The sequence below is a fragment of the Crinia signifera genome, chromosome 4 (genome assembly GCF_055691185.1).
Source record: "Crinia signifera chromosome 4, ASM5569118v1, whole genome shotgun sequence".
In the NCBI taxonomy this organism is placed as follows: Eukaryota; Metazoa; Chordata; class Amphibia; order Anura; family Myobatrachidae; genus Crinia; species Crinia signifera.
In genome coordinates, this window is record NC_139220.1 from 158,849,193 (window position 1) to 158,873,819 (window position 24,627).

The 24,627-nt window shown below is 41.8% G+C and overlaps 1 protein-coding gene across 1 annotated transcript in view; it reads right to left on the reverse strand.

The window, feature by feature from the left end:
- The window catches only part of GRM8 (glutamate metabotropic receptor 8), a 951,427-nt gene that overhangs the window by 323,993 nt on the left and 602,807 nt on the right, over positions 1-24,627 (reverse strand). The window contains exon 6 of the mRNA XM_083182858.1: positions 20,162-20,299. Coding sequence (XP_083038984.1) covers positions 20,162-20,299 — 138 coding nt within the window. The remainder of the gene's footprint in view (positions 1-20,161; positions 20,300-24,627) is intronic.

The following is a 24,627-nucleotide window of genomic DNA, read 5'->3' on the forward strand; positions in this document are numbered from 1 at the left end:
ATTACTATCCAAATAAAAAAAAGCTACTTGTGTAGTTTCACGGTGGCAGCCTAAGCTACGTTTGAATCTACATTGCCAGCGTAGAACAGCGTAGCCCAACGGCTGCCCTACTTGTGTAGTTTCACAATGGGAGGGGATCATGCGGGCACCGGAGGAGAGGTGCTCCACCTGTATGAGATGCTTGTGTGTCTCAGATGCTTGTGCATCTCAGTTAGTATTGCGGCAGGGTACGGCAACCCTGCTGTCAGGGTTAGGAGTTCGGTAGCGCATGCGTCTCCTGCACAAAGGGGGGGTGTGGTGCACAAATGCATCTCATGCACAATAAAGGACACATTTGCCAGTGCTCCATGTTACATACTGACAAATGCCACCTTTTCAAACCCCCACTATCCACGCCAGCCTGAAGCTGTGCTCGCCACGCTTGAGGCTCGGTGGCTCGCTGTGCTCGCCATACTTTATAAAGTCAACTCCATGCCGAAGTGGATAGTGGGGGTATGAAAAGGTTAGGAGGATGCATAACGTGTGCACTCACCACACTTCGGGCTAGCGTGGATAGTGTTAAATATTGTTAACTTTTCGGCAGCCATAACTGACAATGTGACTACGCTGACCGCGGAAACAGTACATTGGCTCTGACAGAGACGCTGGCTACACTAAGCGGCCACGGGAACACTACACTGATTCTGACAGGGATGGTCTCTGGAACGCTATGCTACATCTGACTACGCTAACTACACTGGCCACGGGAACACTATGCTGATTCTGACAGGGACGCTATGCTGATGACGTAACTGCCGCCGTGAAACTACACAAGTACCAAAAGAAAATACTGTATATTTTTGGTGTGTACAATAGAATTTGTCAATAATATGTTAAATATTTCTTACATATTCAAGTTTATTTATATACAGTGTCACCTCCATGTTACGCAGCACTTTATGATATATGGTTTACAACTTAAGGAGTAGAGGAGGAGCTTCCAAAGTCCAGTTGTGACCACATGCCATATGGTGCAAGACGCCAGAGTGATGTTGAGGACTTGTGCATGCACACTCTGGCTACCATTGTAGTATGTGGCATAAACATGTGCTCTGATATGCAATGAGTTGTATTCTGCAATGCATATGCATCACAGCAATAACATAATCAGACAAATATTTCTGTATGTTTGTACACTGATTTAAAATATCAAAGCCAATGTCTCATTGTTTATAAGGTGCGTTTGGGTGCACTCAAAACGTTGCATATCTGTAGAAATCTTCATAACCACAGAGCCAGTAAGTCCTTATTGGAGGTATATTTTCCAGTGGAGGAGAAGGGGTCCATTGAATCCCCCCTTAGCTTGATCTCATTGAAGGTATAGGATTACCTCTCTAGAAGGGTTTGATATGAGTTCACTTTGTCCCTACTTCCAATACTGAATTGCGGACGGGCACTTCCTTGATTAACAGATGGCTTTTTGTGTGTTTAGGAGAGACACACTATATCTCACTAGATCACAAAAAGTTCATGGTTCCGGACAGTTACATGATAAGCTGAAGTTTCAGGGTATTCACCATTTTCTCTTTCCTTTCAGGGGGGAGATTTTGAGAGGGGATAGTGGATAGATAATTAAAGCACAAAGTAGATAATGAATATACTGTAGGCCTTATTCCTGGTTCACTTGCATAAGCAAATTCTCTCTTAAATGGACAAAACAATGTGTATTGCAGGTGGGGCAGATGTAACATGTGCAGAGAGAGTTTTGGGTGGGGTTTGTACTTCAAACTTATATCTATACTGCAGTATAAAAATAAAGCAGCCAGTATTTACCCTGCACAGAAACAATAAAACACCCAAATATAACTCTCTCTGCACATGTTATATCAGCCCCACCTGCAGTGCACATGGTTTTGTCCAATAGAGAGAACATTTGCTGTACTTGTTTTCTAGCAGGGCACCCAGATTTCTTACATATGCAAACGTAGTGAAATCGCATCTCATCACATCTCATGGAACGTTTTTACCATGCAATGTGTGCGATGTGATGCAATATTTGATTGTACAAGCACCCATGCCATGAGATGTGAGGAGTGCTTACAATGAGATGTGATGGGTGCTTACAATGAGATGTGATGCTATGTGATGTGTGCATAGTATGTAATGTGATGGGTGCTTACAACTGTAAGCACCTGCACCTACACCATTGTTTAGCGTCAAGCCCAGTATCCACGCCACCCCAAATCGTGGCGTCAGAATGCGTCCTTCGACCTTTTAATACCACCACTATCCATGTCGGCGTGGAGTTGAATTCAGATAGTGTGGCGAGCGCAGTGAGCCGCCGAGCCCGAAGCGTGGCGAGCGGACGCGGAATACATGTAAAGTTATCTGCAGCCTCAATGTCATTGATTGCTGTGGGACATTTTTCTTTGGCTCCTTGATTTATCATGTGCTTATATGGATACCCATGTTCCTTATGTCTGTATACAGTTTATCAACGGTGTATTACTGTGGGACATTTTTTCAGTGGCTCATTGACTTGTCAATCCCATAATGAGGATGTTTTCAATATAGCCCCATGTTCCTTACGTCTGCACACAGTTTGTCAGGGGTGTATTATTGCTACATACTGTAAACAGTAATATTAAACATAAAATCTGTAAAAATCAAACTAGGATAAGTAATAATATATTGAGAAGACTGAAGATAGTAAAGAAAGTGCACTGTGTAAACTTAATATGAGCATGACAAATGTCCTTATGGCTCTGTATTAAAGTAGACCCATCATCATAATTGGAAATAATTTGTAAGATTGTTATTATATAAAGTAACATCTCGCTTTGACTAAAGGATTTGTTGCAATGTAATTATTATAAAAAAGAGCTTAATAAGTTGCTTTGACCTAGAGTTAGAAATGTCAATAAACATTAAAAATGTTTATAAAATAAATATATGCAGCATTATCAGATATTATCATTATTCATTGAAATATAAAGTGTATTTTTCACGGCACATTCTGAAGCATTTTTATCACATCATTTGGAATTCAGTTTTGTATTGGTCATTAACAAGCCACTTATTGAAAAATGAATTGGTTGTCTTACAAACTTTGGCCCTTATTCTGGTTGGTGCGGTCAGAGCCGCACACGGGGCTCCGACCGCACAAACCAAGGGCCGCCCACCAGACGGATCGCCACGGCCGTCCGTACACGGACGGCTGGCGATCCGCATTAAAATGGTGGAGGCTACGCCTCCACCATGGTGGGAGCTGCCCCCTGCATTCGATGGTCGTCGACCATCGAAGGCAGGCCCGCACGCCGCGGCAGCTCCCGCAAGCTAAGACCACACGGACAATCGTCCGTGTGGTAGCTTGTATGGGGGCTGAAAGCTGACATCCGGCGACGTCAGCTTTCCGCCCCCATGTCATGGTAATGAGGGCGTCATGCCCTCATTACCATGCATACGCCCCGCGTTTGCATGGGAACGCCCATGAAACGCGGGGCGTACACATAGGGAAATGAGGGCATGAAGCCTCTCACGCCCCTATACGCCCCCTTTGCGGCGGACGAAATACGTCTGCGGCGAAGGGGGCTGCACATGCGCAGATTGACCTCTGCGCATGTGCAGAGTCCAAACATCGGCGGTACGGCCGCACGCGGGCCGTACCGACCGAATCAGAATAAGGGCCTTTGAATCACTTTACTTTTTTCTATACTGATTAAAAACACCTGTCGATTATATACTTAATCATAGGGAATCAGAAATCACGCTAAATGTTACTAATTAACTAATTATCTTATCATCTGCGGCTTACAGAAAACATAGGTATCCCAGTATTAAATTACATTTTAAAATTTGATATATTTTTTATACTAGGAAATTTAGACTGTCCGTTAATAAAATAACACACCAATATGATTTACTTAGGCACCTATAGCAATAAACACACACACACACAAACTCAACATAACCTTTTAATACAAAACATAGAGGTTCCATTTGTAGGATATTATTTGGTAATTCAATATATAAAAATCGGTACTTGTTTCCTAGCACGGCCACACCGATTCTAATCGGGGGCATCGTAGGTAAAAAATCTGATCGGTCGCATCGTATGCGTGCTAAAAAATCGCATGCGATGGTCCCGACGCGATGCCCCCGATTTCCCATAGGGAACAATGTTAAATGCCTCAATTTACCCAAATCAACAGGGAACAATGTTAAATGGTCCAGAAACCCCCCAAAACACCCCAGAACAGTGAAATGGCCCCCCCAATATTAGTTAACGCCACCCGACGATCAACGTGAACCCGAAGCGTGGCGAGCGTAGCGAGCCCGCGAGGGGCGGCGGTACGCGTCCTCCGACCTTTTCATACCCCCACTATCCACGTCGGCGTGGAGTTGAGAATAGAATAGTGTGGCGAGCCACCGAGCCCGAAGCGTGGCGAGCGCAGCGTGCCCCGCGAGGGGACGTGGATTCCTTCACATTTATACGCGTCCCCTCGCGGGCTTCACGGGTGTCCGTGGTGACGCGGACACCTGTGAAGCCCGCGAGGGGACGCGTTTACCTGTGAAGGTATCCGCGTCCCCTCGCCACGCTTCGGGCACCGTGGCTCGCTGCGCTCGCCACACTATTCTATTCTCAACTCCATGCCGACGTGGATAGTGGGGGTATGAAAAGGTCGGAGGACGCGTACCGCCGCCCCTCGCGGGGTCGCTGCGCTCGCCACGCTTCGGGTTCATGTTGATCGTGGGGTGGCGTTAACTAATTTTGGGGGGCCATTTCACTGTTCTGGGGTGTTTTTGGGGGTTTCTGGACCATTTAACATTGTTCCCTGTTGATTTGAGTAAATTGAGCCATTTAACATTGTTCCCTATGGGAAATCGGGGCCATCGCGTCGGGACCATTTAATGCTTATTTAGCCGCATGCGACGCGACCAATGCGATTTTATAACTTTTCAATGCATTTCAATGGGAAATCGGGTCCATCGCGTCGGGGGCCATTGCATACCACTATTAAGGGCACAAGATCAATGCGATTGTGGCCGTGCTAGGAAACAAGTACCAAAAATCTAACATTGGAAGCCATGTTTAGCAGCCAAACCCATCTAAACTCCTAACTTACACAGCCAAAGAGTCATTATTTTGCATTTTCTTTTCATCTATCCAAGGCACTCCCACCTGAATGGAGCAACAATTGAATTACTCTATCTGTGCCATCTAGTGGCAGCCATGGGAAAAACAATTGATTCATTCCTTTTTGGGTCGCATACCATCTGTACAGTACTATATGTAACATCACTGTGTTTATCATCCAAGGGACTAGGAAGAGTCATTGCATTTTCTGTGTGGGCATATTATCCATGACTACTGTACATAACCTCAAAATTACAATTATCAGATATAAACCAAAATTGTAACATACGTTGTGTAGTGTTATTTTGTCATTTTATAAAGTCAAATATTACTTCCCAATTTGTCCCATACTATTTCATTTATGTCAATGATCATGTCAATGATCATGCACACAACTAAAATACAATGATGCTTCTCAGTCTACTGAATAAAAAAAATAAAAAAACTTTGGCCCTTATTTTGATCTGAGCGGTACGGCCCGCGTGCGGCCGTACCGCCGATGTTTACACTCTGCACATGCGCAGAGGTCACTCTGCGCATGTGCAGGGGAATTCGCCGAGTAAAAAATTTAGACGCCGCAAAGGGGGCGTATAGGGGTGTGAGGGGCTTAATAGCCTCATTACCCTATGTATACGCCCAGCGTTTCATGGGCGTTCCCATGCAAACGCGGGGCGTATGCATGGTAATGAGGCTATGACGCCAGTGATGGGGGCGGAAAGCTGACATCGCCGGATGTCAGCTGCCCGCCCCAATACAAGCTTTCACATGGACGATTGTCCGTGTGCTCTAAGCTTGCGTGAGCGGGGGGAGCGTGCGGCCCTGCCTTCGATGGTCATCGACCATCGAATGCAGGGGGCAGCTCCCAACATGGTGGAGGCGTACGCCCCGCCATTTTCATGCGGATCGGCAGCCGTCCGTGTACGGACGGCCGTGCCGATCTGTCTTGTAGGCGGGGATTCGTCTGGTGCGGTCGGAGCCGCATATGCGGCTCGACCGCACCAACCAGAATAAGGGCCTTTGTGCTGTCGGTCACTCTGTGTCTGCTGTGCTGCAAAAACACCTCCCTACCACGTGAATTAAGCAGAATGGTATTATTTTAATGTTGCTACATAATCAACTAATCTTGTAATCATCTGAGGTCTACAATAAATTGATGTGTTAAAGTAGGATTACTGATATCATTTCAAAATGCTCATTATTTAAAATCTCTCCTAAGACAGCAAATTATCACCAGTTAAGTAGTTAAATAAAAGTCATTGTTATTTATTTTTTCATACAGGGAAAATAATTCTGTTTTAAAAAAAATAATTGTGTATTATCGTCAGTGACACACAATACTGTATTATTTCCTGTGCAAAATGAGCTTTGACAAAATTAAGATCATATGAAGAAAAATAATATATAAATTAAAAATGGCACCCATTTCCATTAACACACCCCTACTGTTCTTGACCTATGTGGGAATTGATTTTCCCAACACAGGTACATTTCTCCAGTCATATTGTGTATGAATCTGCATAGGAGCTTATTTTCCAAAAATACACAGTACAAATACAAGTGACATAAATACATAGAGTACAAATTTCCCATGTATGGGCCAAGGAGTGCAGAGAGACATAACCACATCTCCTGTGATGTTGCAGGCATGCCCCCAGGTACACATACCACTGCACGTTCAGCACGATGTCCTAGAAAGGAAACTTCAACTTCACTAATTGGTAAGATATAACAGCATTTAGTTTATATCTCTAATATGTAACAACATGATAAAACTCATAAATCAGCATCAAATCCGTTATGCAAACATTAACCCCTTCCTGACAGAGCCAGTTTTTGCGTTCCTGACAGAGCCCTTTTTTTCAAATCTGACATGTCTCACTTAAGTGGGGATAACTTTTTTTTGCTTTTACTTATCCCAGTGATTTTGAGATTGTTTTTTCGTGACACATTGTACTTCAAATTAGTGGTAAATTTGGGTCGATACAGTCTGTGTTTTTTTGTGAAAAATACCAAAATATCGTGAAAAAATGGAAAATTTAGCGATTTGCAAAATGTTAAATTTTCTGCTTGTGAGACAAATAATCTTACCACTCAAAATAGTGAATAACTAACATAGACCATATGTCTACTTTATGTTGACATCATTATTTCAACTTCCTTTTAATTTTTTGGGACACTAGGAGGCTTACAATATGAATAGCAAATTCTCAAATTTTCAAGAAAATTTCAAACACTGATTTTTTTAGGGACCAGTTCAGTTCTGATGTGACTTTGAGGGACTTGTATGTGAGACACCCCCATAAATGATGCCATTTCAAAAACTGCACCCCTCACAGTATTCAAAACAGCATTTTGGAAGTTTGTTAACCCTTTAGGTGTTTCACAGGAATTAAAACAAAGTGTAGGTGAAATTTCAAAATTTCTTTTTTTTTGCAGATTTGCAATTTTAATACATTTTTCTAAGGAACACAGTACATTTTACTAGAGAAATGTGACTGAAAATTGATTCCCCCAATTCTTTTGTTTTCATAAATATCCTATATGTGGCCCTAGTGTGCACGGTGACAAAAACCACAGGCTTCATAATAGAAGGAGCACCTACTTGATTTTGGAGCCTCCTTTTTATGAGATTATTTTTTAGGCACCATGTAGGTTTCTAGGCACCATAAGATGCTAAAAGTTAGGAACCCCCCCACAAGTGACCCCATTTTGCAAACTACACCCCTCAGGGAATTCATCTAGGGGTATAGTGTACATTTCAAACCCCCAGGGGTTTCACCAATTGTGGTACAACTGGGCAGTGAAAATGAAAAATTATTTTTTTTACACAAAAATACAGTTCTGGCTCCAAATTTGTCATTTTCAGAAGGTATGAAGGAGACAAAGCACCCCAAAATCTGTGCCCCAATTTCTCCCGAGTACGGCAATGCCTCACATGTGACCAAAAAATACCAGTTGGGTGCATGGCAGGACTCAGAAGGGAAGGAGTGATTTTTGGATTTTGCAGCTCAGATTCTGGTGGAATTTTGGTGGGTGCTATGTTGCACCAATACAGTGGAACCCCCCCACAAGTCACCCCATTTTGCAAAGTACACCCCTCAGGGAATTCATCTAGGGGTATAGTGTACATTTCAAACCCCCAGGGGTTTCACCAATTTTGATACAAGTGGGCAGTGAAAATGAAAAATTACATTTTTTTACACAAAAATGCAGTTCTGGCTCAAAATTTTTCATTTTCAGAAGGTATGAAGGAGAAAAAGCACCCCAAAATATGTGCCCCAATTTCTCCCGAGTACGGAAATGCCTCACATGTGACCAAAAAATACCAGTTGGGTGCATGGCAGGACTCAGAACAGAAGGAGTGATTTTTGGATTTTGCGGCTCAGATTCTGGTGGAATTTTGGTGGGTGCTATGTCGCATTAGCAAGACCCCCCAAGCACCAATACAGTGGAACCCCCCCACAAGTCACCCCATTTTGAAAACTACACCCCTCAGGGAATTCATCTAGGGGTATAGTGTACATTTCAAACCCCCAGGGGTTTCACCAATTTTGATACAAGTGGGCAGTGAAAATGAAAAATTACATTTTTTACACAAAAATGCAGTTCTGGCTCGAAATTTTTCATTTTCAGAAGGTATGAAGGAGAAAAAGCACCCCAAAATCTGTGCCCCAATTTCTCCCGAGTACGGCAATGCCTCACATGTGACCAAAAAATACCAGTTGGGTGCATGGCAGGACTCAGAACGGAAGGAGTGATTTTTGGATTTTGCAGCTCAGATTCTGGTGGAATTTTGGTGGGTGCTATGTCGCATTAGCAAGACCCCCCAAGCACCAATACAGTGGAACCCCCCCACAAGTCACCCCATTTTGAAAACTACACCCCTCAGGGAATTCATCTAGGGGTATAGTGTACATTTCAAACCCCCAGGGGTTTCACCAATTTTGATACAAGTGGGCAGTGAAAATGAAAAATTACATTTTTTTACACAAAAATGCAGTTCTGGCTCAAAATTTTTCATTTTCAGAAGGTATGAAGGAGAAAAAGCACCCCAAAATCTGTGCCCCAATTTCTCCCGAGTACGGAAATGCCTCACATGTGACCAAAAAATACCAGTTGGGTGCATGGCAGGACTCAGAACGGAAGGAGTGATTTTTGGATTTTGCAGCACAGATTTTGGTGGAATGAATGGTGGGTGCTATGTTGCACCAATACAGTGGAACCCCCCCACAAGTCACCCCATTTTGCAAAGTACACCCCTCAGGGAATTCATCTAGGGGTATAGTGTACATTTCAAACCCCCAGGGGTTTCACCAATTTTGATACAAGTGGGCAGTGAAAATGAAAAATTACATTTTTTTACACAAAAATGCAGTTCTGGCTCAAAATTTTTCATTTTCAGAAGGTATGAAGGAGACAAAGCACCCCAAAATCTGTGCCCCAATTTCTCCCGAGTACGGCAATGCCTCACATGTGACCAAAAAATACCATTTGGGTGCATGGCAGGACTCAGAAGGGAAGGAGTGATTTTTGGATTTTGCAGCTCAGATTCTGGTGGAATTTTGGTGGGTGCTATGTCGCATTAGCAAGACCCCCCAAGCACCAATACAGTGGAACCCCCCCACAAGTGACCCCATTTTGCAAACTACACCCCTCAGGGAATTCATCTAGGGGTATAGTGTACATTTCAAACCCCCAGGGGTTTCACCAATTTTGATACAAGTGGGCAGTGAACATGAAAAATTACATTTTTTACACAAAAATGCAGTTCTGGCTCAAAATTTTTCATTTTCAGAAGGTATGAAGGAGAAAAAGCACCCCAAAATCTGTGCCCCAATTTCTCCCGAGTACGGCAATGCCTCACATGTGACCAAAAAATACCAGTTGGGTGCATGGCAGGACTCAAAAGGGAAGGAGTGATTTTTGGATTTTGCAGCTCAGATTCTGGTGGAATTTTGGTGGGTGCTATGTCGCATTAGCAAGACCCCCCAAGCACCAATACAGTGGAACCCCCCCACAAGTGACCCCATTTTGCAAACTACACCCCTCAGGGAATTCATCTAGGGGTATAGTGTACATTTAAAACCCCCAGGGGTTTCACCAATTTTGATACAAGTGGGCAGTGAAAATGAAAAATTACATTTTTTACACAAAAATGCAGTTCTGGCTCAACATTTTTCATTTTCAGAAGGTATGAAGGAGAAAAAGCACCCCAAAATCTGTGCCCCAATTTCTCCCGAGTACGGCAATGCCTCACATGTGACCAAAAAATACCAGTTGGGTGCATGGCAGGACTCAGAAGGGAAGGAGTGATTTTTGGATTTTGCAGCACAGATTCTGGTGGAATGAATGGTGGGTGCTATGTTGCACCAATACAGTGGAACCCCCCCACAAGTGACCCCATTTTGCAAACTACACCCCTCAGGGAATTCATCTAGGGGTATAGTGTACATTTCAAACCCCCAGGGGTTTCACCAATTTTGATAAAACTGGGCAGTGAACATGAAAAATTACATTTTTTTACACAAAAATGCAGTTCTGGCTCAAAATTTTTCATTTTCACAAGGAATGAAGGAGACAAAGCACCCCAAAATCTGTGCCCCAATTTCTCCCGAGTACGGCAATGCCTCACATGTGACCAAAAAATACCAGTTGGGTGCATGGCAGGACTCAGAAGGGAAGGAGTGATTTTTGGATTTTGCGGCTCAGATTCTGGTGGAATGAATGGTGGGTGCTATGTGGCATTAGCAAGACCCCCGAAGCACGGTGAAATTATGAACCTAATATTCCATAGATGTGTGGTATATTTTAAAACACTCCTTTATACATAGGCCGGGTTTGTCGGGGCAAGTGTCACACTGGAAAATAGTTTGCTTTCTTATTCCCTTTTTATAGCAAACTTTGCACCTTTTTTGTGTCCTGCCCTTTTTTCCAGTGGAGGGGATTTCATCAGGAAAATGCTGCCCTGGTACAATACGGGGGCCAGTACTAGAAGTACTGGGGCCCTCTGCCTGCTGGTTCCCAAATATTAGGCCCTTTATGACTTCCTCTTGAAAGTGCATAAATGTCCCCCTCTGGCCGGTAGAACGGAATAGCACGTAAGCGTTATACAGTGCCATCTGGATGATATACACGGCCACCTTCTTGTACCAGATTTTTGTTTTCCGCAGGGCACTGTACGGCTTCAGTACCTGATCTGAAAGATCCACTCCGCCCATGTACCTATTGTAATCCAGGATACAATTAGGTTTTGAGGTGTGGGTACTGGTACCTCGTACAGGGACGGAGGTGGTACTGTCTCCGTGAATTGTTGTCAGTATAAGGACATCCCTCTTGTCCTTATATTTGACCAACAACATATTTTCGTTGCATATTCCCCTGCTTTCACCCCTTCTCATTACTTGGGCAATGTGCGTTTTTGGGAGGCCTCTTTGGTTCTTGCGCACAGTACCGCAAGCTGCTGTACCTCTTGAACCAAGGGCCTTAAACAGGGGGATGCTAGTGTAAAAGTTATCCACATAGAGGTGATAACCTTTATCCAGGAAGGGGTGCACTAAATCCCAGACAATTTTCCCACTAACACCTACGAGGGAGGGGGGGCATTCTGGCGGTTGAATTCTTGAATCCTTCCCTTCATAAACCCTAAACCTGTGGGTGTACCCTGAGGTGCTTTCACACAGTTTATACATTTTTATGCCATACCTTGCCCTCTTACTGGGAAGGTACTGGCGGAATTTAACCCTTCCTTTAAAATGTATAAGGGACTCGTCGATACAAATAAATTTTTCAGGGATGTACACCTCTTCAAATTTGGCACTGAAATGATCAATGACCGGCCTGACTTTGAATAGCCGGTCAAAGGTGGGATCATCTCTGGGTGGGCACTGTGCATTATCGGTGTAATGTATAAATTTAAGAATTGTCTCAAATCGAGTCCGGGGCATGGCCATACGGTAAAATGGAGTACTGTACAGAACATCTGTACTCCAATATTGCCTAATTTCTGGCTTTTTTACTATGCCCATATGAAACACCAGACCCCAAAACGTCATCATCTCTACTGCATCTACAGGGGTCCACCTAGCAAATGATGACGTGGGGTTTTGAGCAATAAACTGCTGGGCATATAAATTAGTTTGGTCCACCATTAAATTTATAAAATCATCAGAGAAAAATAATTTGAAAAAGTCAATTTCTCTGAGACCTGTGGAATCAAATTGGATTCCTGGCATGGCCAAAAACTCAGGAACCTGGGGCTCAAAATTGTCTGGTGGTGGGGTCCATACTAGATCAATTATTGGGGGGGGAATCTCAGCTGATCTACGGGGGCGTCTTTGAGGGGGTCCCTCATCACCAGAGGAGGAAGAGGAGCTTAAGACGAATCCTTCAAATTCCCCGCTTGCATCACTGGCTGTGTCAGAGTCAGAAGCAAGCAGGGCATATGCCTCCTCCGCTGAATACATTCTTCTGGATGACTGTGATGACATTTGGGAGGACATTTGGGAGGACATTTGGGATGCCATTTTTATTTTTGTGTTACTGGTAGTGAAATGTTTCAACACGTGTATAGTGTAGGGGGGGGTACAAACTTTATTTCAACCCGGGGGATATGTAGTGTGTATGTAGTGCAGAAAAAAAAAAAATACTTTATACCAATAAAAAAATGAAGGGGTTAAAAATAAAAAATTGAAGGGGTTAAAAAAAAAAAAAAAAGGTCCTGCGCCAAAAATTGAGCACAGATGTTGGTCAGTAACGTCTGTCACTGAACAGCGCTCAAAGGCAACAGGAATCTGATCAAAAAAAAAAAATAATAGATCAACCCTGTGCCGAAAAAGCTGATCAGTGATGTACGTCACTGATCGGCGCACAGTGGCCACAGGACACCCACAAAATCAGTGTGTGTAAAAAAAAAATTAAAAAAGACCCCACAGCACTCACAAAAAAAAAAAAAAGGTGATCAGTGATGCGACACTGATTACCAGTGAGGGACAGCAGGTGCACAACCTTTGGTGCAACTGACAGTGCAACTGGCAGCAACTGACAGGTATATATATAAAAAAAAAACCTCTGCGCCCCCAAAAAGTTGCTGATCAGCACAGATATACTGATCAGCACAAAAGGGGGGGTAGCAGACACAAAATATACACTCTCTATCACTCTCTGTCACTATCTCTCTCTATCTCTCTATCTCTCACTATCTCTCACTATCTATCACTCTAGGACACTGCAGCAGCAGCACTGACAGTTATATGTATAAAAAAAAACTGCACCCCCAAAAAGGGGGGGTAGCAGACACAAAATATACACTCTATATCACTCTCTGTCACTATCTCTCTCTATCTCTCTATCTCTCACTATCTATCACTATCTATCACTCTATGACACTGCAGCAGCAGCACTGACAGTTATATATATAAAATAAAACCCCTGCACCCCCAAAAAGGGGGGGTAGCAGACACAAATCTCTCTATCTCTCTACCTCTCACTATCTATCACTATCTATCACTATCTATCACTGTATGACACTGCAGCAGCAGCACTGACAGTTATTTATATATAGAAAACCCCTGCACCCCCAAAAAGGGGGGGTAGCAGACACAAAATATAGCTCTCTCTGTCACTATCTCTCTATCTCTCTCTATCTCTCTCTATCTCTCTATCTCTCTATCACACTGCAGCAGCAGCAGGAAGTCTCAGGAAGTCAGATCCAGGAAGCGTCCAGCACGCTACAAGCAGTGATAAGGTGATCAGGTAAGGTATTTGCAAGGATCAGGTAAGTATTAGCAAGGATCAGGTCGGTATTCACGGCAGGCAGGCACGGTGACCGTTCTGCACGCTATTCCAGACCGGAATGGCGTCTGCAGCGCAGTCACCGTCAGTTTAAATGTCGCGCCTTGGCTGTGATTGGTCCGTGGGTCCCACGGACCAATCACAGCCTTGGGGGCAGGTGGGGTGAGGGTGGGGTGAGGTGTCATCGTCACCGATGACCCCCTCATGCCCCCTGACGCCCGGCGGTGATTGACACCTGTGTTACCGAGCGTCTGATTCGCTGGTAACACAGGAAAACGCTGTGAATGGCTGTTCACACTGAACAGCCAATCACAGCGATCGCCGACGGGGGGGCGGCATCGCAGCCCCCCCTGGGCATGCAGGGACATGTCTGCTGTCAGGGACAGCAGACATCGTCCCTCTGTCACTGCGTCTCGAGACGCAGTGACAGTTTAAACTCATGACGTACATTTATGCCATGTGTCGGGAAGTACCTCCCGGCCATGACGTAAATGTACGTCAAATGTCGGGAAGGGGTTAAAAACAGTTCAATACAAAGGCATGGAACACATTTACACTTTAAAGCTTATTACTGCATAAATTCAAACAATTTGGCTACTGAGTCCTTAATGGATGAGTGGAGTTTTTATTCTACATTACCTACATTATCAAAGAAGCATTCTCACACTCACACATTAGAGTAGCATTGCTATAATATCCCTTTAATCAGATACTCCTTTTATTTACATAGGTCATACTTATCTACTCTCTGGCTTCCACATCCAAAAGCGAGGTCATTCCAAAGGGGGGGTTTGTCCTTATCGCACCCCAACCTCACACTATACAATTCCCAGATTTTGTAGAAGGCTTTCTATAGTACTGGTCTTTTGTTGTGTTTTTTCAATGAACTCTTTAGGAATGACGCGCTCTGGTTCACTACCAGTTCGGCTGCTCTCTGGAATGTAAGGAGGATGATCGGGAGACTTTAGGTCCAGCCACAGCTGCGGCATGTTAATTCTATAATGCAGGTATAAGAGAGGTGCCCTTAGAGTGATACCCTCTGTGCTTCTGAGGAAGGGCCTACATTCACCCGAAAACAAAATAAGCATGAGGATATCATTCCAAGGACCACCTTGTGGATTACACCAATAGCTGCTGGACGGGTCATACTGTTTGGAGGGCGTTTGGACACCCATAGAGGAGGATCCTTTCACCATACAGTATATTGGTTCAATGTGCTTTTACTATTTTAACATGTGAGTGTAGCCTTTAATAAATTGTTCATGGTTTTAACAACTTACTGCACTATATTTGGCTTGTGCATTATATGAAAATAAAAAATCCAGGTCTTGGAGGAGAACTGATTTTCCTTTTTTTCAACTTATTTTACAGGTAAACAAAAATAAGGATAAGGACTTTTGAAAAATATTTTTTTTTGTGCAAAAAATATGTATACTATTTTATTGCATGTGCCTCCTCACCAGTGGGTACAACTTTTTTTTGTTTATTTGAATACTCTTGGGAGTTGTTGAATGCTCTGGTGTGTAACCCTGGGCAGAAAAGCCTAGTTTCACTGTGGTTATCCTTTTTCTATTATACCATGAATTAACATCTTGGATGCACATTACAATTGTGTGTGTGTGTGGGGGGTTGATTTTTTTTTGTGTAAGCACACATTGCTATATGTCCTTATGGTCAGTCACATCTTGCAATTATAACTGCTTGCAACTCTCTATGAATGAAGAAGTTTATCAGGGAAATGGGTGGGCTTGTAAGCATGGCCAAATTATAATATATGTGTTTCTGCAAATTGAACTGATTAATACAAGGACACAGACGCATATGTGACTGTCTGTCGGGAACACAGCCCTGGTGGAAATTATTAGAAGACAATAATCATGTTGATGATGATGACAATGACAATTGGCTGTATATGCTATCATTGACACATCTTGTGATTTTGCCAGCTAGTAATGATTCACAAATACAAATGCAACTTACAGTTGCATTCATATTAGTCTGTATACAGCATTATGTATAGGATAATATGAGGGCATTGCAGTGGCAACAGATAGTACTCTCTGAAGTCACTGCACTATCATACAGTATATCAGTGGCAAGTTTTCTATTTGTAAACAGTCATTCTTTTCCTACAGTATATTTTGCTAACTGTGTGTATGTTTTGCAATATTCTACAAAGTTTGAAAGTATATAGTGTAAAAATGATAGATAAATAAATATCAATTATATTTTAAACATTATAGAAATCATTTAGAGGTGAGACATAAGCTTGATCAATGAACATAGTAAAGAGATAGAAGAGAAAGAGAAAAGAAGCATAGATGGTTCCAGCTTGTGCATATTTTTAATAGAGATCCCCTAAAATACACATAAGCAGTTATAGAACAGTGGACCACTTTCAGAATTGGATTTGGTTACTTTCTTTGCAGCAATTATTTCTGGATTTATTGTTTTTCTGGATGCAAATGCCTATGTTACCCTTCTCCATGTGTACTTACATGCAATTTAATATGGAAGCCCTGAATTGCCCATTTTTTAATGGCTATTCATGGTGTAAACCTGTGGGCATTTGTAAATGCTCCACCATCAGTGCATCATTGCTCTCACCATCAACACTTGTACTAGCCCATGACAGATGCAGCATCTCCTCAACTCTGGCTAAACATGGCCTTGGTGGCTTTGGAACTGCATCTCAGAATGAAGCTACTGTACTTGCATTAACACTCTCATATAACACCAATGCAACTGCCTTTTTTGGACTCACTTTAGACCACCTGTCAGTGAGTGGCCTAAAGTGAGAAAGCTGCTCAACTGTGAAAACACTGGCACCGTGTACAGCTCTAAATCATGCCCATTTTTGTGTAAAAATGGACAGTAACAATAATGTCATGGCAGAATAAATTAGTTCCAAAATCTGTAATAAAACCATCTAAAATTTGTGAAGAGGAGTTGTGGGAAAGTACCAGCACCTCAAAAGCTTTTAGTAGCTGCTAAGTACAACATGTAGTGTGTCTCAACCCCACTCACAGAAAATGAATAAGTAGGAACAGTCAGCTAAATTGAGTTCCATGTGCATACTTCCTCCCAATGGCTTTCACAGGTGACCACAAGCTTGACACTCACTCAGAGAACAATGCTGATATCACATTAGCTTCTGAAACATTGGCAACTCAAATTTTATTGGAAACAAAACTTCTGGTTAAACCTGCCATAACAATTCATGCATATTTACCAGTTGCTTCCATTTTTTTGTCCATTGGCATACCTTAAGCATTTTTACAAAAGTGTGTTCTATTGGTTGCACCAAATTAGGTAAAGAGTGTTTTGTAAATATCAAACTCAAAATTGACCACATATAAAAACAACAACAACAAAAAAACCTTGTATATATATAGGTCAGCTATGGAGCATTGCTTAAAATGAAACTTGGTAGAAACAATGAAACTAATGCAAATTATTATTATTATTATTATTATTATTATTATTATTAAAGGCTCCTTTCAGGAAAAAATTATAATTGTTATTGTAAAAAAGCAATTCTGTGACCACAGTTTCCCTCTATATTTCTACTAGAGCTGGCAAAAAAAATCAAAACAAAGAGTAATAGGATGGTTGAATTTAAAATACCTATCTTTTTATATATACAATATAGATGTGTTGAAAGCATATATTAAGAATCCTTGATTAGCAAAGCGAATCAACAGCTTGCACATGGCCACTCCTTATAATCCTCTAATACTGTTGAACTAGCACATTCTCCATGATATACAGTACTATTAGTATTTACTGTAGCAGCAACATTTATTGTGTAGTGAGGACTGACAATCCTCATACCGGCTGCTGTAGACAGTGCAGCTTAAATTGATATTTTTTTTTCTTACGCTCTATTCCTACTGCCTGGCATTGATGTATTATATATTGTATGTGCAGAAGGCAGAGAATTTCTCAGAAGTCTACTGTTCTCTTCTTATGAATGCAATATTACCGTGTGCTGTTTCCATCTTTTCATACCATTTTTGATAGAAAATAAGGAGGGGTTTGGACAGGTGAGTGGACACATTTTTTTCTTCGTGGTTTAAAAAAAAATATATATATATATAAAAAATTATTTCCTAGTCTGCTAATGCCCAGACTATGAACCCTGATACATTACTTTTCTAGCCTTCTGCCAAGAAGTTCCCTGCTCCTCAATTAGCAAAATTACCAGTGGTATGGGTCATTAGGTCAACATACATTGGGACAAAAGGTCGACATGGCTAACAGGGTCAAAAGGTCAACACAAACATTATGTCAACATTGGGAAGGTCAACGGTCAAAAGGTCAACATGTATCAACCTTAACGGCGTCGACCTAACAACCATTTTCCATTCCCAGGAAACAAAGTAAAAACTTAAGGCCCATACACACTAGAAAATTATCTTTCCAATCTGGCTAGTTGGAATGAAAATCTGGAAATTTTTGGGAGCAAATAACAATTGACCATTTGCTCCTGAACATGGAAAACAGACACAAATTGGTCCTACAGACAAATTGGCCATACATACTAGAAGATATGAAAGACAAAAGATATTGGTGAACAATTTCTCTTGAGCTAATCATGAAAAATATTGTGCATCCACTCTGAACTATGGGCGCATGAGCAATATTGGCAGATTGACCTGTCCGGAAGATGTCAATATCTTTAGCAATGAGTGGGGGGGGGGGGGGCAATTGTTAAAGATATTAGGCATACACACTAGAAGATATTGGCATCAATATCTTTCGGAAACCCCTTTCTGAATGAGATTGATGCCAATATCTTCCAGTGTGTATGGGCCTTTATGCAGATGGCTGCTTTTGTTCCCAGAAATTTCCAGATTTTCATTCCAACCAGCCAGATTGGAAAGATAATATTCTAGTGTGTATGAGACATTAGACTTGACTTGTGACTGCTAAGAATATTCCAGGGTTCAAAATTAGGGTCATCAGGAGCACAAGCAGGCCCTGATACCAGTAAGAGGTTATGATCAAATAGACATAGCCGGGTGATAATTGGACCTGCCTCCAACAGCATGCACTTACAATGTACATTAAAACACTACACTAATGCATAAATTGGCTATTGAGCTATATAAATCTCCAGTTAAATTGTAACCAAAAAAATTTAGAAAAACAGATTGAATAAGTCTGAAGAGATAACTATATCCTAGGCATCAGTTTAGTCCACTTTTAAATTAAAATTGTGCTTAAATAGAGCTTTGGAATTTAGGGGTAGATGTATAAAGAAGTGATAAAGTGCCTGGTACTTTATCTCCAGCCAATCAGCTCCTGACTGTTAAGTTACAGGGTGGGTTTAAAAGGGGACAGTTAGGAACTGATTGGCTGGTACCAGGCACTTTATCGTGTATCCTCCCTTATCATTGCTTCATACATCTACCCCACAGTCACATATATTTTACAGGCAAATTATCTCTTAATACTTAACTGTTTTCACCACATTAAAAACAGTACATCTTATATAAGAAGTACAAGTGAAATCAGCTTCTGTTTTTGTTTATGTATTGTTTTGCGGTATTTTATATGTTTGCCAACATTTATACTAAGCATGCAATGCTGTTCTCCCTGAGAGCCAATCAGTATACTGTACTATCGCTGCTTGATTTTATCATCATACTATTGTAACAAACATATCTTCTATTGTGTGTGACAAAGATGATAATTGTATATATCGTAAGATACATAGATTTTTCAAATGTAAATACATGATGTACATGATACATTTGGCTTTATTTAGAATACATTGTGTATTGAATAGCATACAAAGGTTTTTAAACAGGCAAATAATGAGGTGTTTTTTACACTTAAATGCTAATATTTTAAAGATTGTGTCTGGAGTATGTGCGTCAGTGCAATTGTCGTCAACCAACCAGTATTACATCAACAGTCTCTCTGGTATTGTATGCCTAAAAAGCCTGACTGTAATCTATAGATTAGCAACAAATCCACATAAAACCTTCAATAAAATTGACTCACGACGAAGTAGACAAATAGATTTCAAACAAAGGAGTCTGCATGGGGCACCAACAAGCTCAAGCATTTAATGACAGCCAATTTTTTTGTACATTAGCTATAACAATATATCAGAGAAAAAGCATTTTATCTACAGTAATATTCACATCAGTTTCTACTAAAACCTTTACTATCAGCACTTGTTAAAAACAATTTAGGAAGACTTACAAATGATATAGAAATAATGTATATCACACATTTGCTTACCTGTGCATTTCTTTAAATGGCTATTTTTTTTACCATGTGATCCAAGTTTGCAGCCAAAGTTTTCTTCCCAAAACTCTGCAAACCATACATTTCTTCGGTTATTGGCTAACGACCGGCTTCTAAAATATCTATCAAATCCTATTCCATAAAAACAAAAGTGATCATTAATGAATAGAATTAATATAATATGAGTTAATATGGATCGGTAATGGTGTCACAATGGCTTAGATACGGGTAAAGCAGGTTTTGACCAGCGTCTATGTTTTGTACTTTTATTTTATCATTGTTATATGATCCCCTTATTTAAAAAAAATTAAAGTAGGATCTGAAATATAGGGTGAAACTTAATAGGATGAGAGATTCAAAAAGTGAGAGATTTGGTAAGAAATCTCCAGTTTTTTAAAGTGGCAATCATTTACACTGCAAAACCAGTTTGATTTTGAAGTGTAAATGATTGCTGCTTTGAAAAAACTCTCTCACTTTCTGAATCTCTCGTCTTATTACATTTCACCCATAATGTTGATTTCCTGTGTATGTAAGTCACATGGTTGTAAGTTGTAGGTGTTTATTTACTAAGATGTCAGTTTTATTTCCCATGGGATAGTGCTAAGGGCATCCAATCAGAACCTACTTCTTATTTGTTTATCACCTTCTAGAACAGTGGTAGCCAACTCCAGTCCTTGAGAGCTACCAACAGTTAATGTTTTCCAGGTCTCCTCACAGAATCACAAATGAAATAATTAATTCTACCTATGGATCTTTTAAAATGTTCAGTGAGTAATGATTTCACCTGTGTACCAGGTGGTCTGGAAATTGTGAACTGGTAGTAGCTCCCGAGGACTGGAGTTGGCTACCTCTGTTCTAGAAGATAATAGATAGATGGAGTATTCAATGTGGGATTCCGACTGTCGGAACTTCCCGACAGCCGGAATCCCAGGCCGTTTTCAGCCAGCTTGCCTGCAACTCAACAGGCCAAATTCAATAACCCCCTGTCGAGTGTCAAAAAGTGGGCGTGTCAGCGGAAATGGCCGTGGATTGTCGAGAAATGCCCATGATTTCAACAATCCTTGGCCGACAACATAGATCCGACTTTTAAAGTCGGATCTGTTTTGTCAAAATCCGCCTTCAATGCTGTTGGAAATGGCAGCATTGAATAGGCAGTGGGCACTATTTTCCCTGTTGGAAATAGTGCCTTACATTGATTACCGCCAATAATCTGGTTTGTTGTCCATAGCAAAATCCAATCTGAAATAGAACTCCGATCTTACTAAATAGACCCCACAGTGTTGGGCTCTTACTATACGTTCTGTCTCTTAAATTAATCATTATACTGTAATAATAGCAAGGACCATTATTTTTTTTAAAAAGCAATAGGCATAAGTAGATTGACATTTGTATTAATTGTCTATCTTATTTTTTGGATGATAAAAGTGTTAAAAACGACAGCAATATAGAGCACAGATCTAGAAAAAGTTTATTTAATGTCTGCATTGAAATACAATCAAAATGTGTTTTAAATCTGTTTTTTTTGTATTGCAATGTATACAATTGTGTTTAACTGTACACTATAAAAAGTTTTTTTTTAACTTCTGTAAAGTTTTATTGAATTTTACAATTTACACGTCGAAGTACATTGCTTACAGTAACCATAAAAGAAAACAAAAATAAATGTAAGGTCTCAGTTATGCATCATCTTTAACAAATAGAACAATTAAGATTCATAATTCAATATAGTGCGTGTGTATTTATCGCATGTATCATTACATATATTGTGGGGAATAGTAAAGGAAAGCGAATAATATCACAATACTCCAAAGATTAGAGCCCATAAAATGGCATCTGACATCGTGTCATATCCTACACAAAAATAAATGAACCAGCAATCAGCTTGTGGGAGGGTCAGAGGCCAGCCTAGAATCATTCCATCTATCCAATTTGAAATAATAATGTGAGAGTGTGCCTCGCAAATGGAATACATGTCTCTCATGGCCCGAGACTCATTTACTAATGCGCACTAATGCTTGATACTAGGGGCAGAGGTGGCAAACCAGTTTTGTGTGGTTATATCTTTAGCTAAAGATATTAAACATAAAATATACTTATAAATCACAGGGGAGCAGGACTCCACCAGGTCCAATCCAAACATACACAACTGAGGTGAAGAGGGTGGAAGCGTTGGTTCTGTAAGGCGAATGTTGGACCATACCCTCTCCCAGAAGTCGAGGACCTTGGGGCAAAGCCATATCATATGCCAGAAGTCTGCACCACTGGATCTACACCTAGGGCATTCAGTATCTTGTCTTACAGTATACTCGCCCTATGCAGAGACACTGGGGTGTGATATTCTCTATGCAGGATATAGAAAGATACCTGTTGGTAGTTAATACAGAGAGTAGAAAACGTAACTGACTCCAATATTTGCATCCACCGACTGTCTTCTAGGGGTCCCATATCATACTCCCATTTAATTTTCAGAGTGATAAGAACTTGAGGGTTCATTCGTGAATTAAGGCTGACATAAAAACTAGAGAGCTGCTTTTGCTGAGGATGAGTTCCTTAACCGGAGAGTTAGAAATAGTATCACACCCGCAAATTGAGTCTGCACTGCATGCCGAAGCTAAAAGTATCTAAAAAAGGCTCTATTGGATACATGAAATTCCACACTCAGTTGTTGGAAAGACTTAAGGGAATTGTCTGCATAGAGTTGGTAACTTAAAGTAAGCCCCGCCCTGAGTCATATATTATCAGCAGATATAGACCCCAGTTCCTGGAAGGATATGTTATACCACAAGGTTGTATCTCTATCAATACCTCTCCAGTCAAAAAAGGAGTGTGTGTGTGTCTCCAGACAAGTAAGGTCTGTCGCAGCATAGGGGGAAGACCTCCCGAATAAATGCAACAGGAAATGCAGTGGAGGCAACATAGGGCCCACCCTCTCCATATAAAAGTTAATAAACGTAGGGCCCCCTCGTCCCCTGACCCATTAAGAAGTATGAACCAATTGGGCTACTAAGTAGTAGATATGTAAGTCAGGTAGACCTAAACCACCTTCAGCACGTGCCTTGACCAACATCTGCAGAGCTACATTTGGAGTCCCCCCACCCCACACACATGTAGAGATGTACTCTCAATTCTTGTAAAACTTTTCTAAGGGAAATATACTGGGGCATGTTGTAAAATGTTGTAAAGATTTTCTTAGGGACATATACTGGGGCTGCACAAACATTTTGATTAAATTAATATGCCCAGACACAGTCAAAGGCAGCTTCTTCCAGATATGAATCTTTTTCTGAAAGTCTAACGTGTCTGGGTCTAAGTTCTGTCTTACATAGGCCGTGCTATCAGCTGTTATCCATATCCCCAGATATTTGAAACGGAGATTGGGAATATATTGGACTTATCCCAGTTAATCAGTAAGCCTAAGAAGACACCAAAAGAGTTCACTGTCTCTAGCATGGCCATCAGGGAGGGACCGGCATTGTTCAGAAAGAGCAACATTTCATCAGCATAAAGAGCTATAACATCGTAATACCCCTAATCTCAGAGTGGGTCCTGACCATACAGGCTAGTGGTTCAATTGCTAAGGCAAAGAGAGCCGGCTATAGCGGGCATCCCTGCCGGGTCCCCCTGACCAAATCAAACTGTTCGGTGACATAGCCATTGATAGATATTCTGGTCCGGGGGCTAGAGTACAAAGCTTAACCCAGCATATGAAGTTAGGGCCAAAAGCAAACCTACGCAGGACCTCCCAAAGATAGGGCCACTCGACTCGAAGACCTTGGCAGCGTCGAGAAACACCACCACCGCCCCTGACCTATCAACATCCCCCCCTTTGTATATGACAGAATAGACTGCGTAGATTCTGTGTGGTCGATTTACCGGGCATGAAGCCTGTTTGATCGTCATGGACTATAGTGGTAATGACAGATTGGTACTTGTGGATTATCACGGCTCCCACGATGTGCATCGCATAGCAAAAAATCGCATCACATCGCATCGCATGCGATCACATCGCATGCGATTTGATTGCATGCGATCGCATGCGTTTTTTAACAGAAAAGCATCCAAATGCATTGGAATTAGTATCAAACATGTTCAATGGCCCCCAAATGTCATTTTTGAGGCTGTACCACCCCCACTATCAACGCGAACCCGAAGCGTGGCGAGCGCAGCGAGCCCGCGAGGGGCGGCAGTACGCGTCCTATGACCTTTTCATACCCCCACTATCCACGTCAGCGTGGAGTTGAGAATAGAAAGTGTGGCGAGCGCAGCGAGCCACCGAGCCCGAAGCGTGGTGAGCGCAGCGAGCCCCGCGAGGGGACATGGATACCTTCACAGGTATCCGCGTCCCCTCGCGGGCTTCACAGGTGTCCGCGTCCACTCGCCATGCTTCGGGCTCGGTGGCTCGCTGCTCTCGCCACACTTTCTATTCTCAACTCCACGCCGACATGGATAGTGGGGGTATG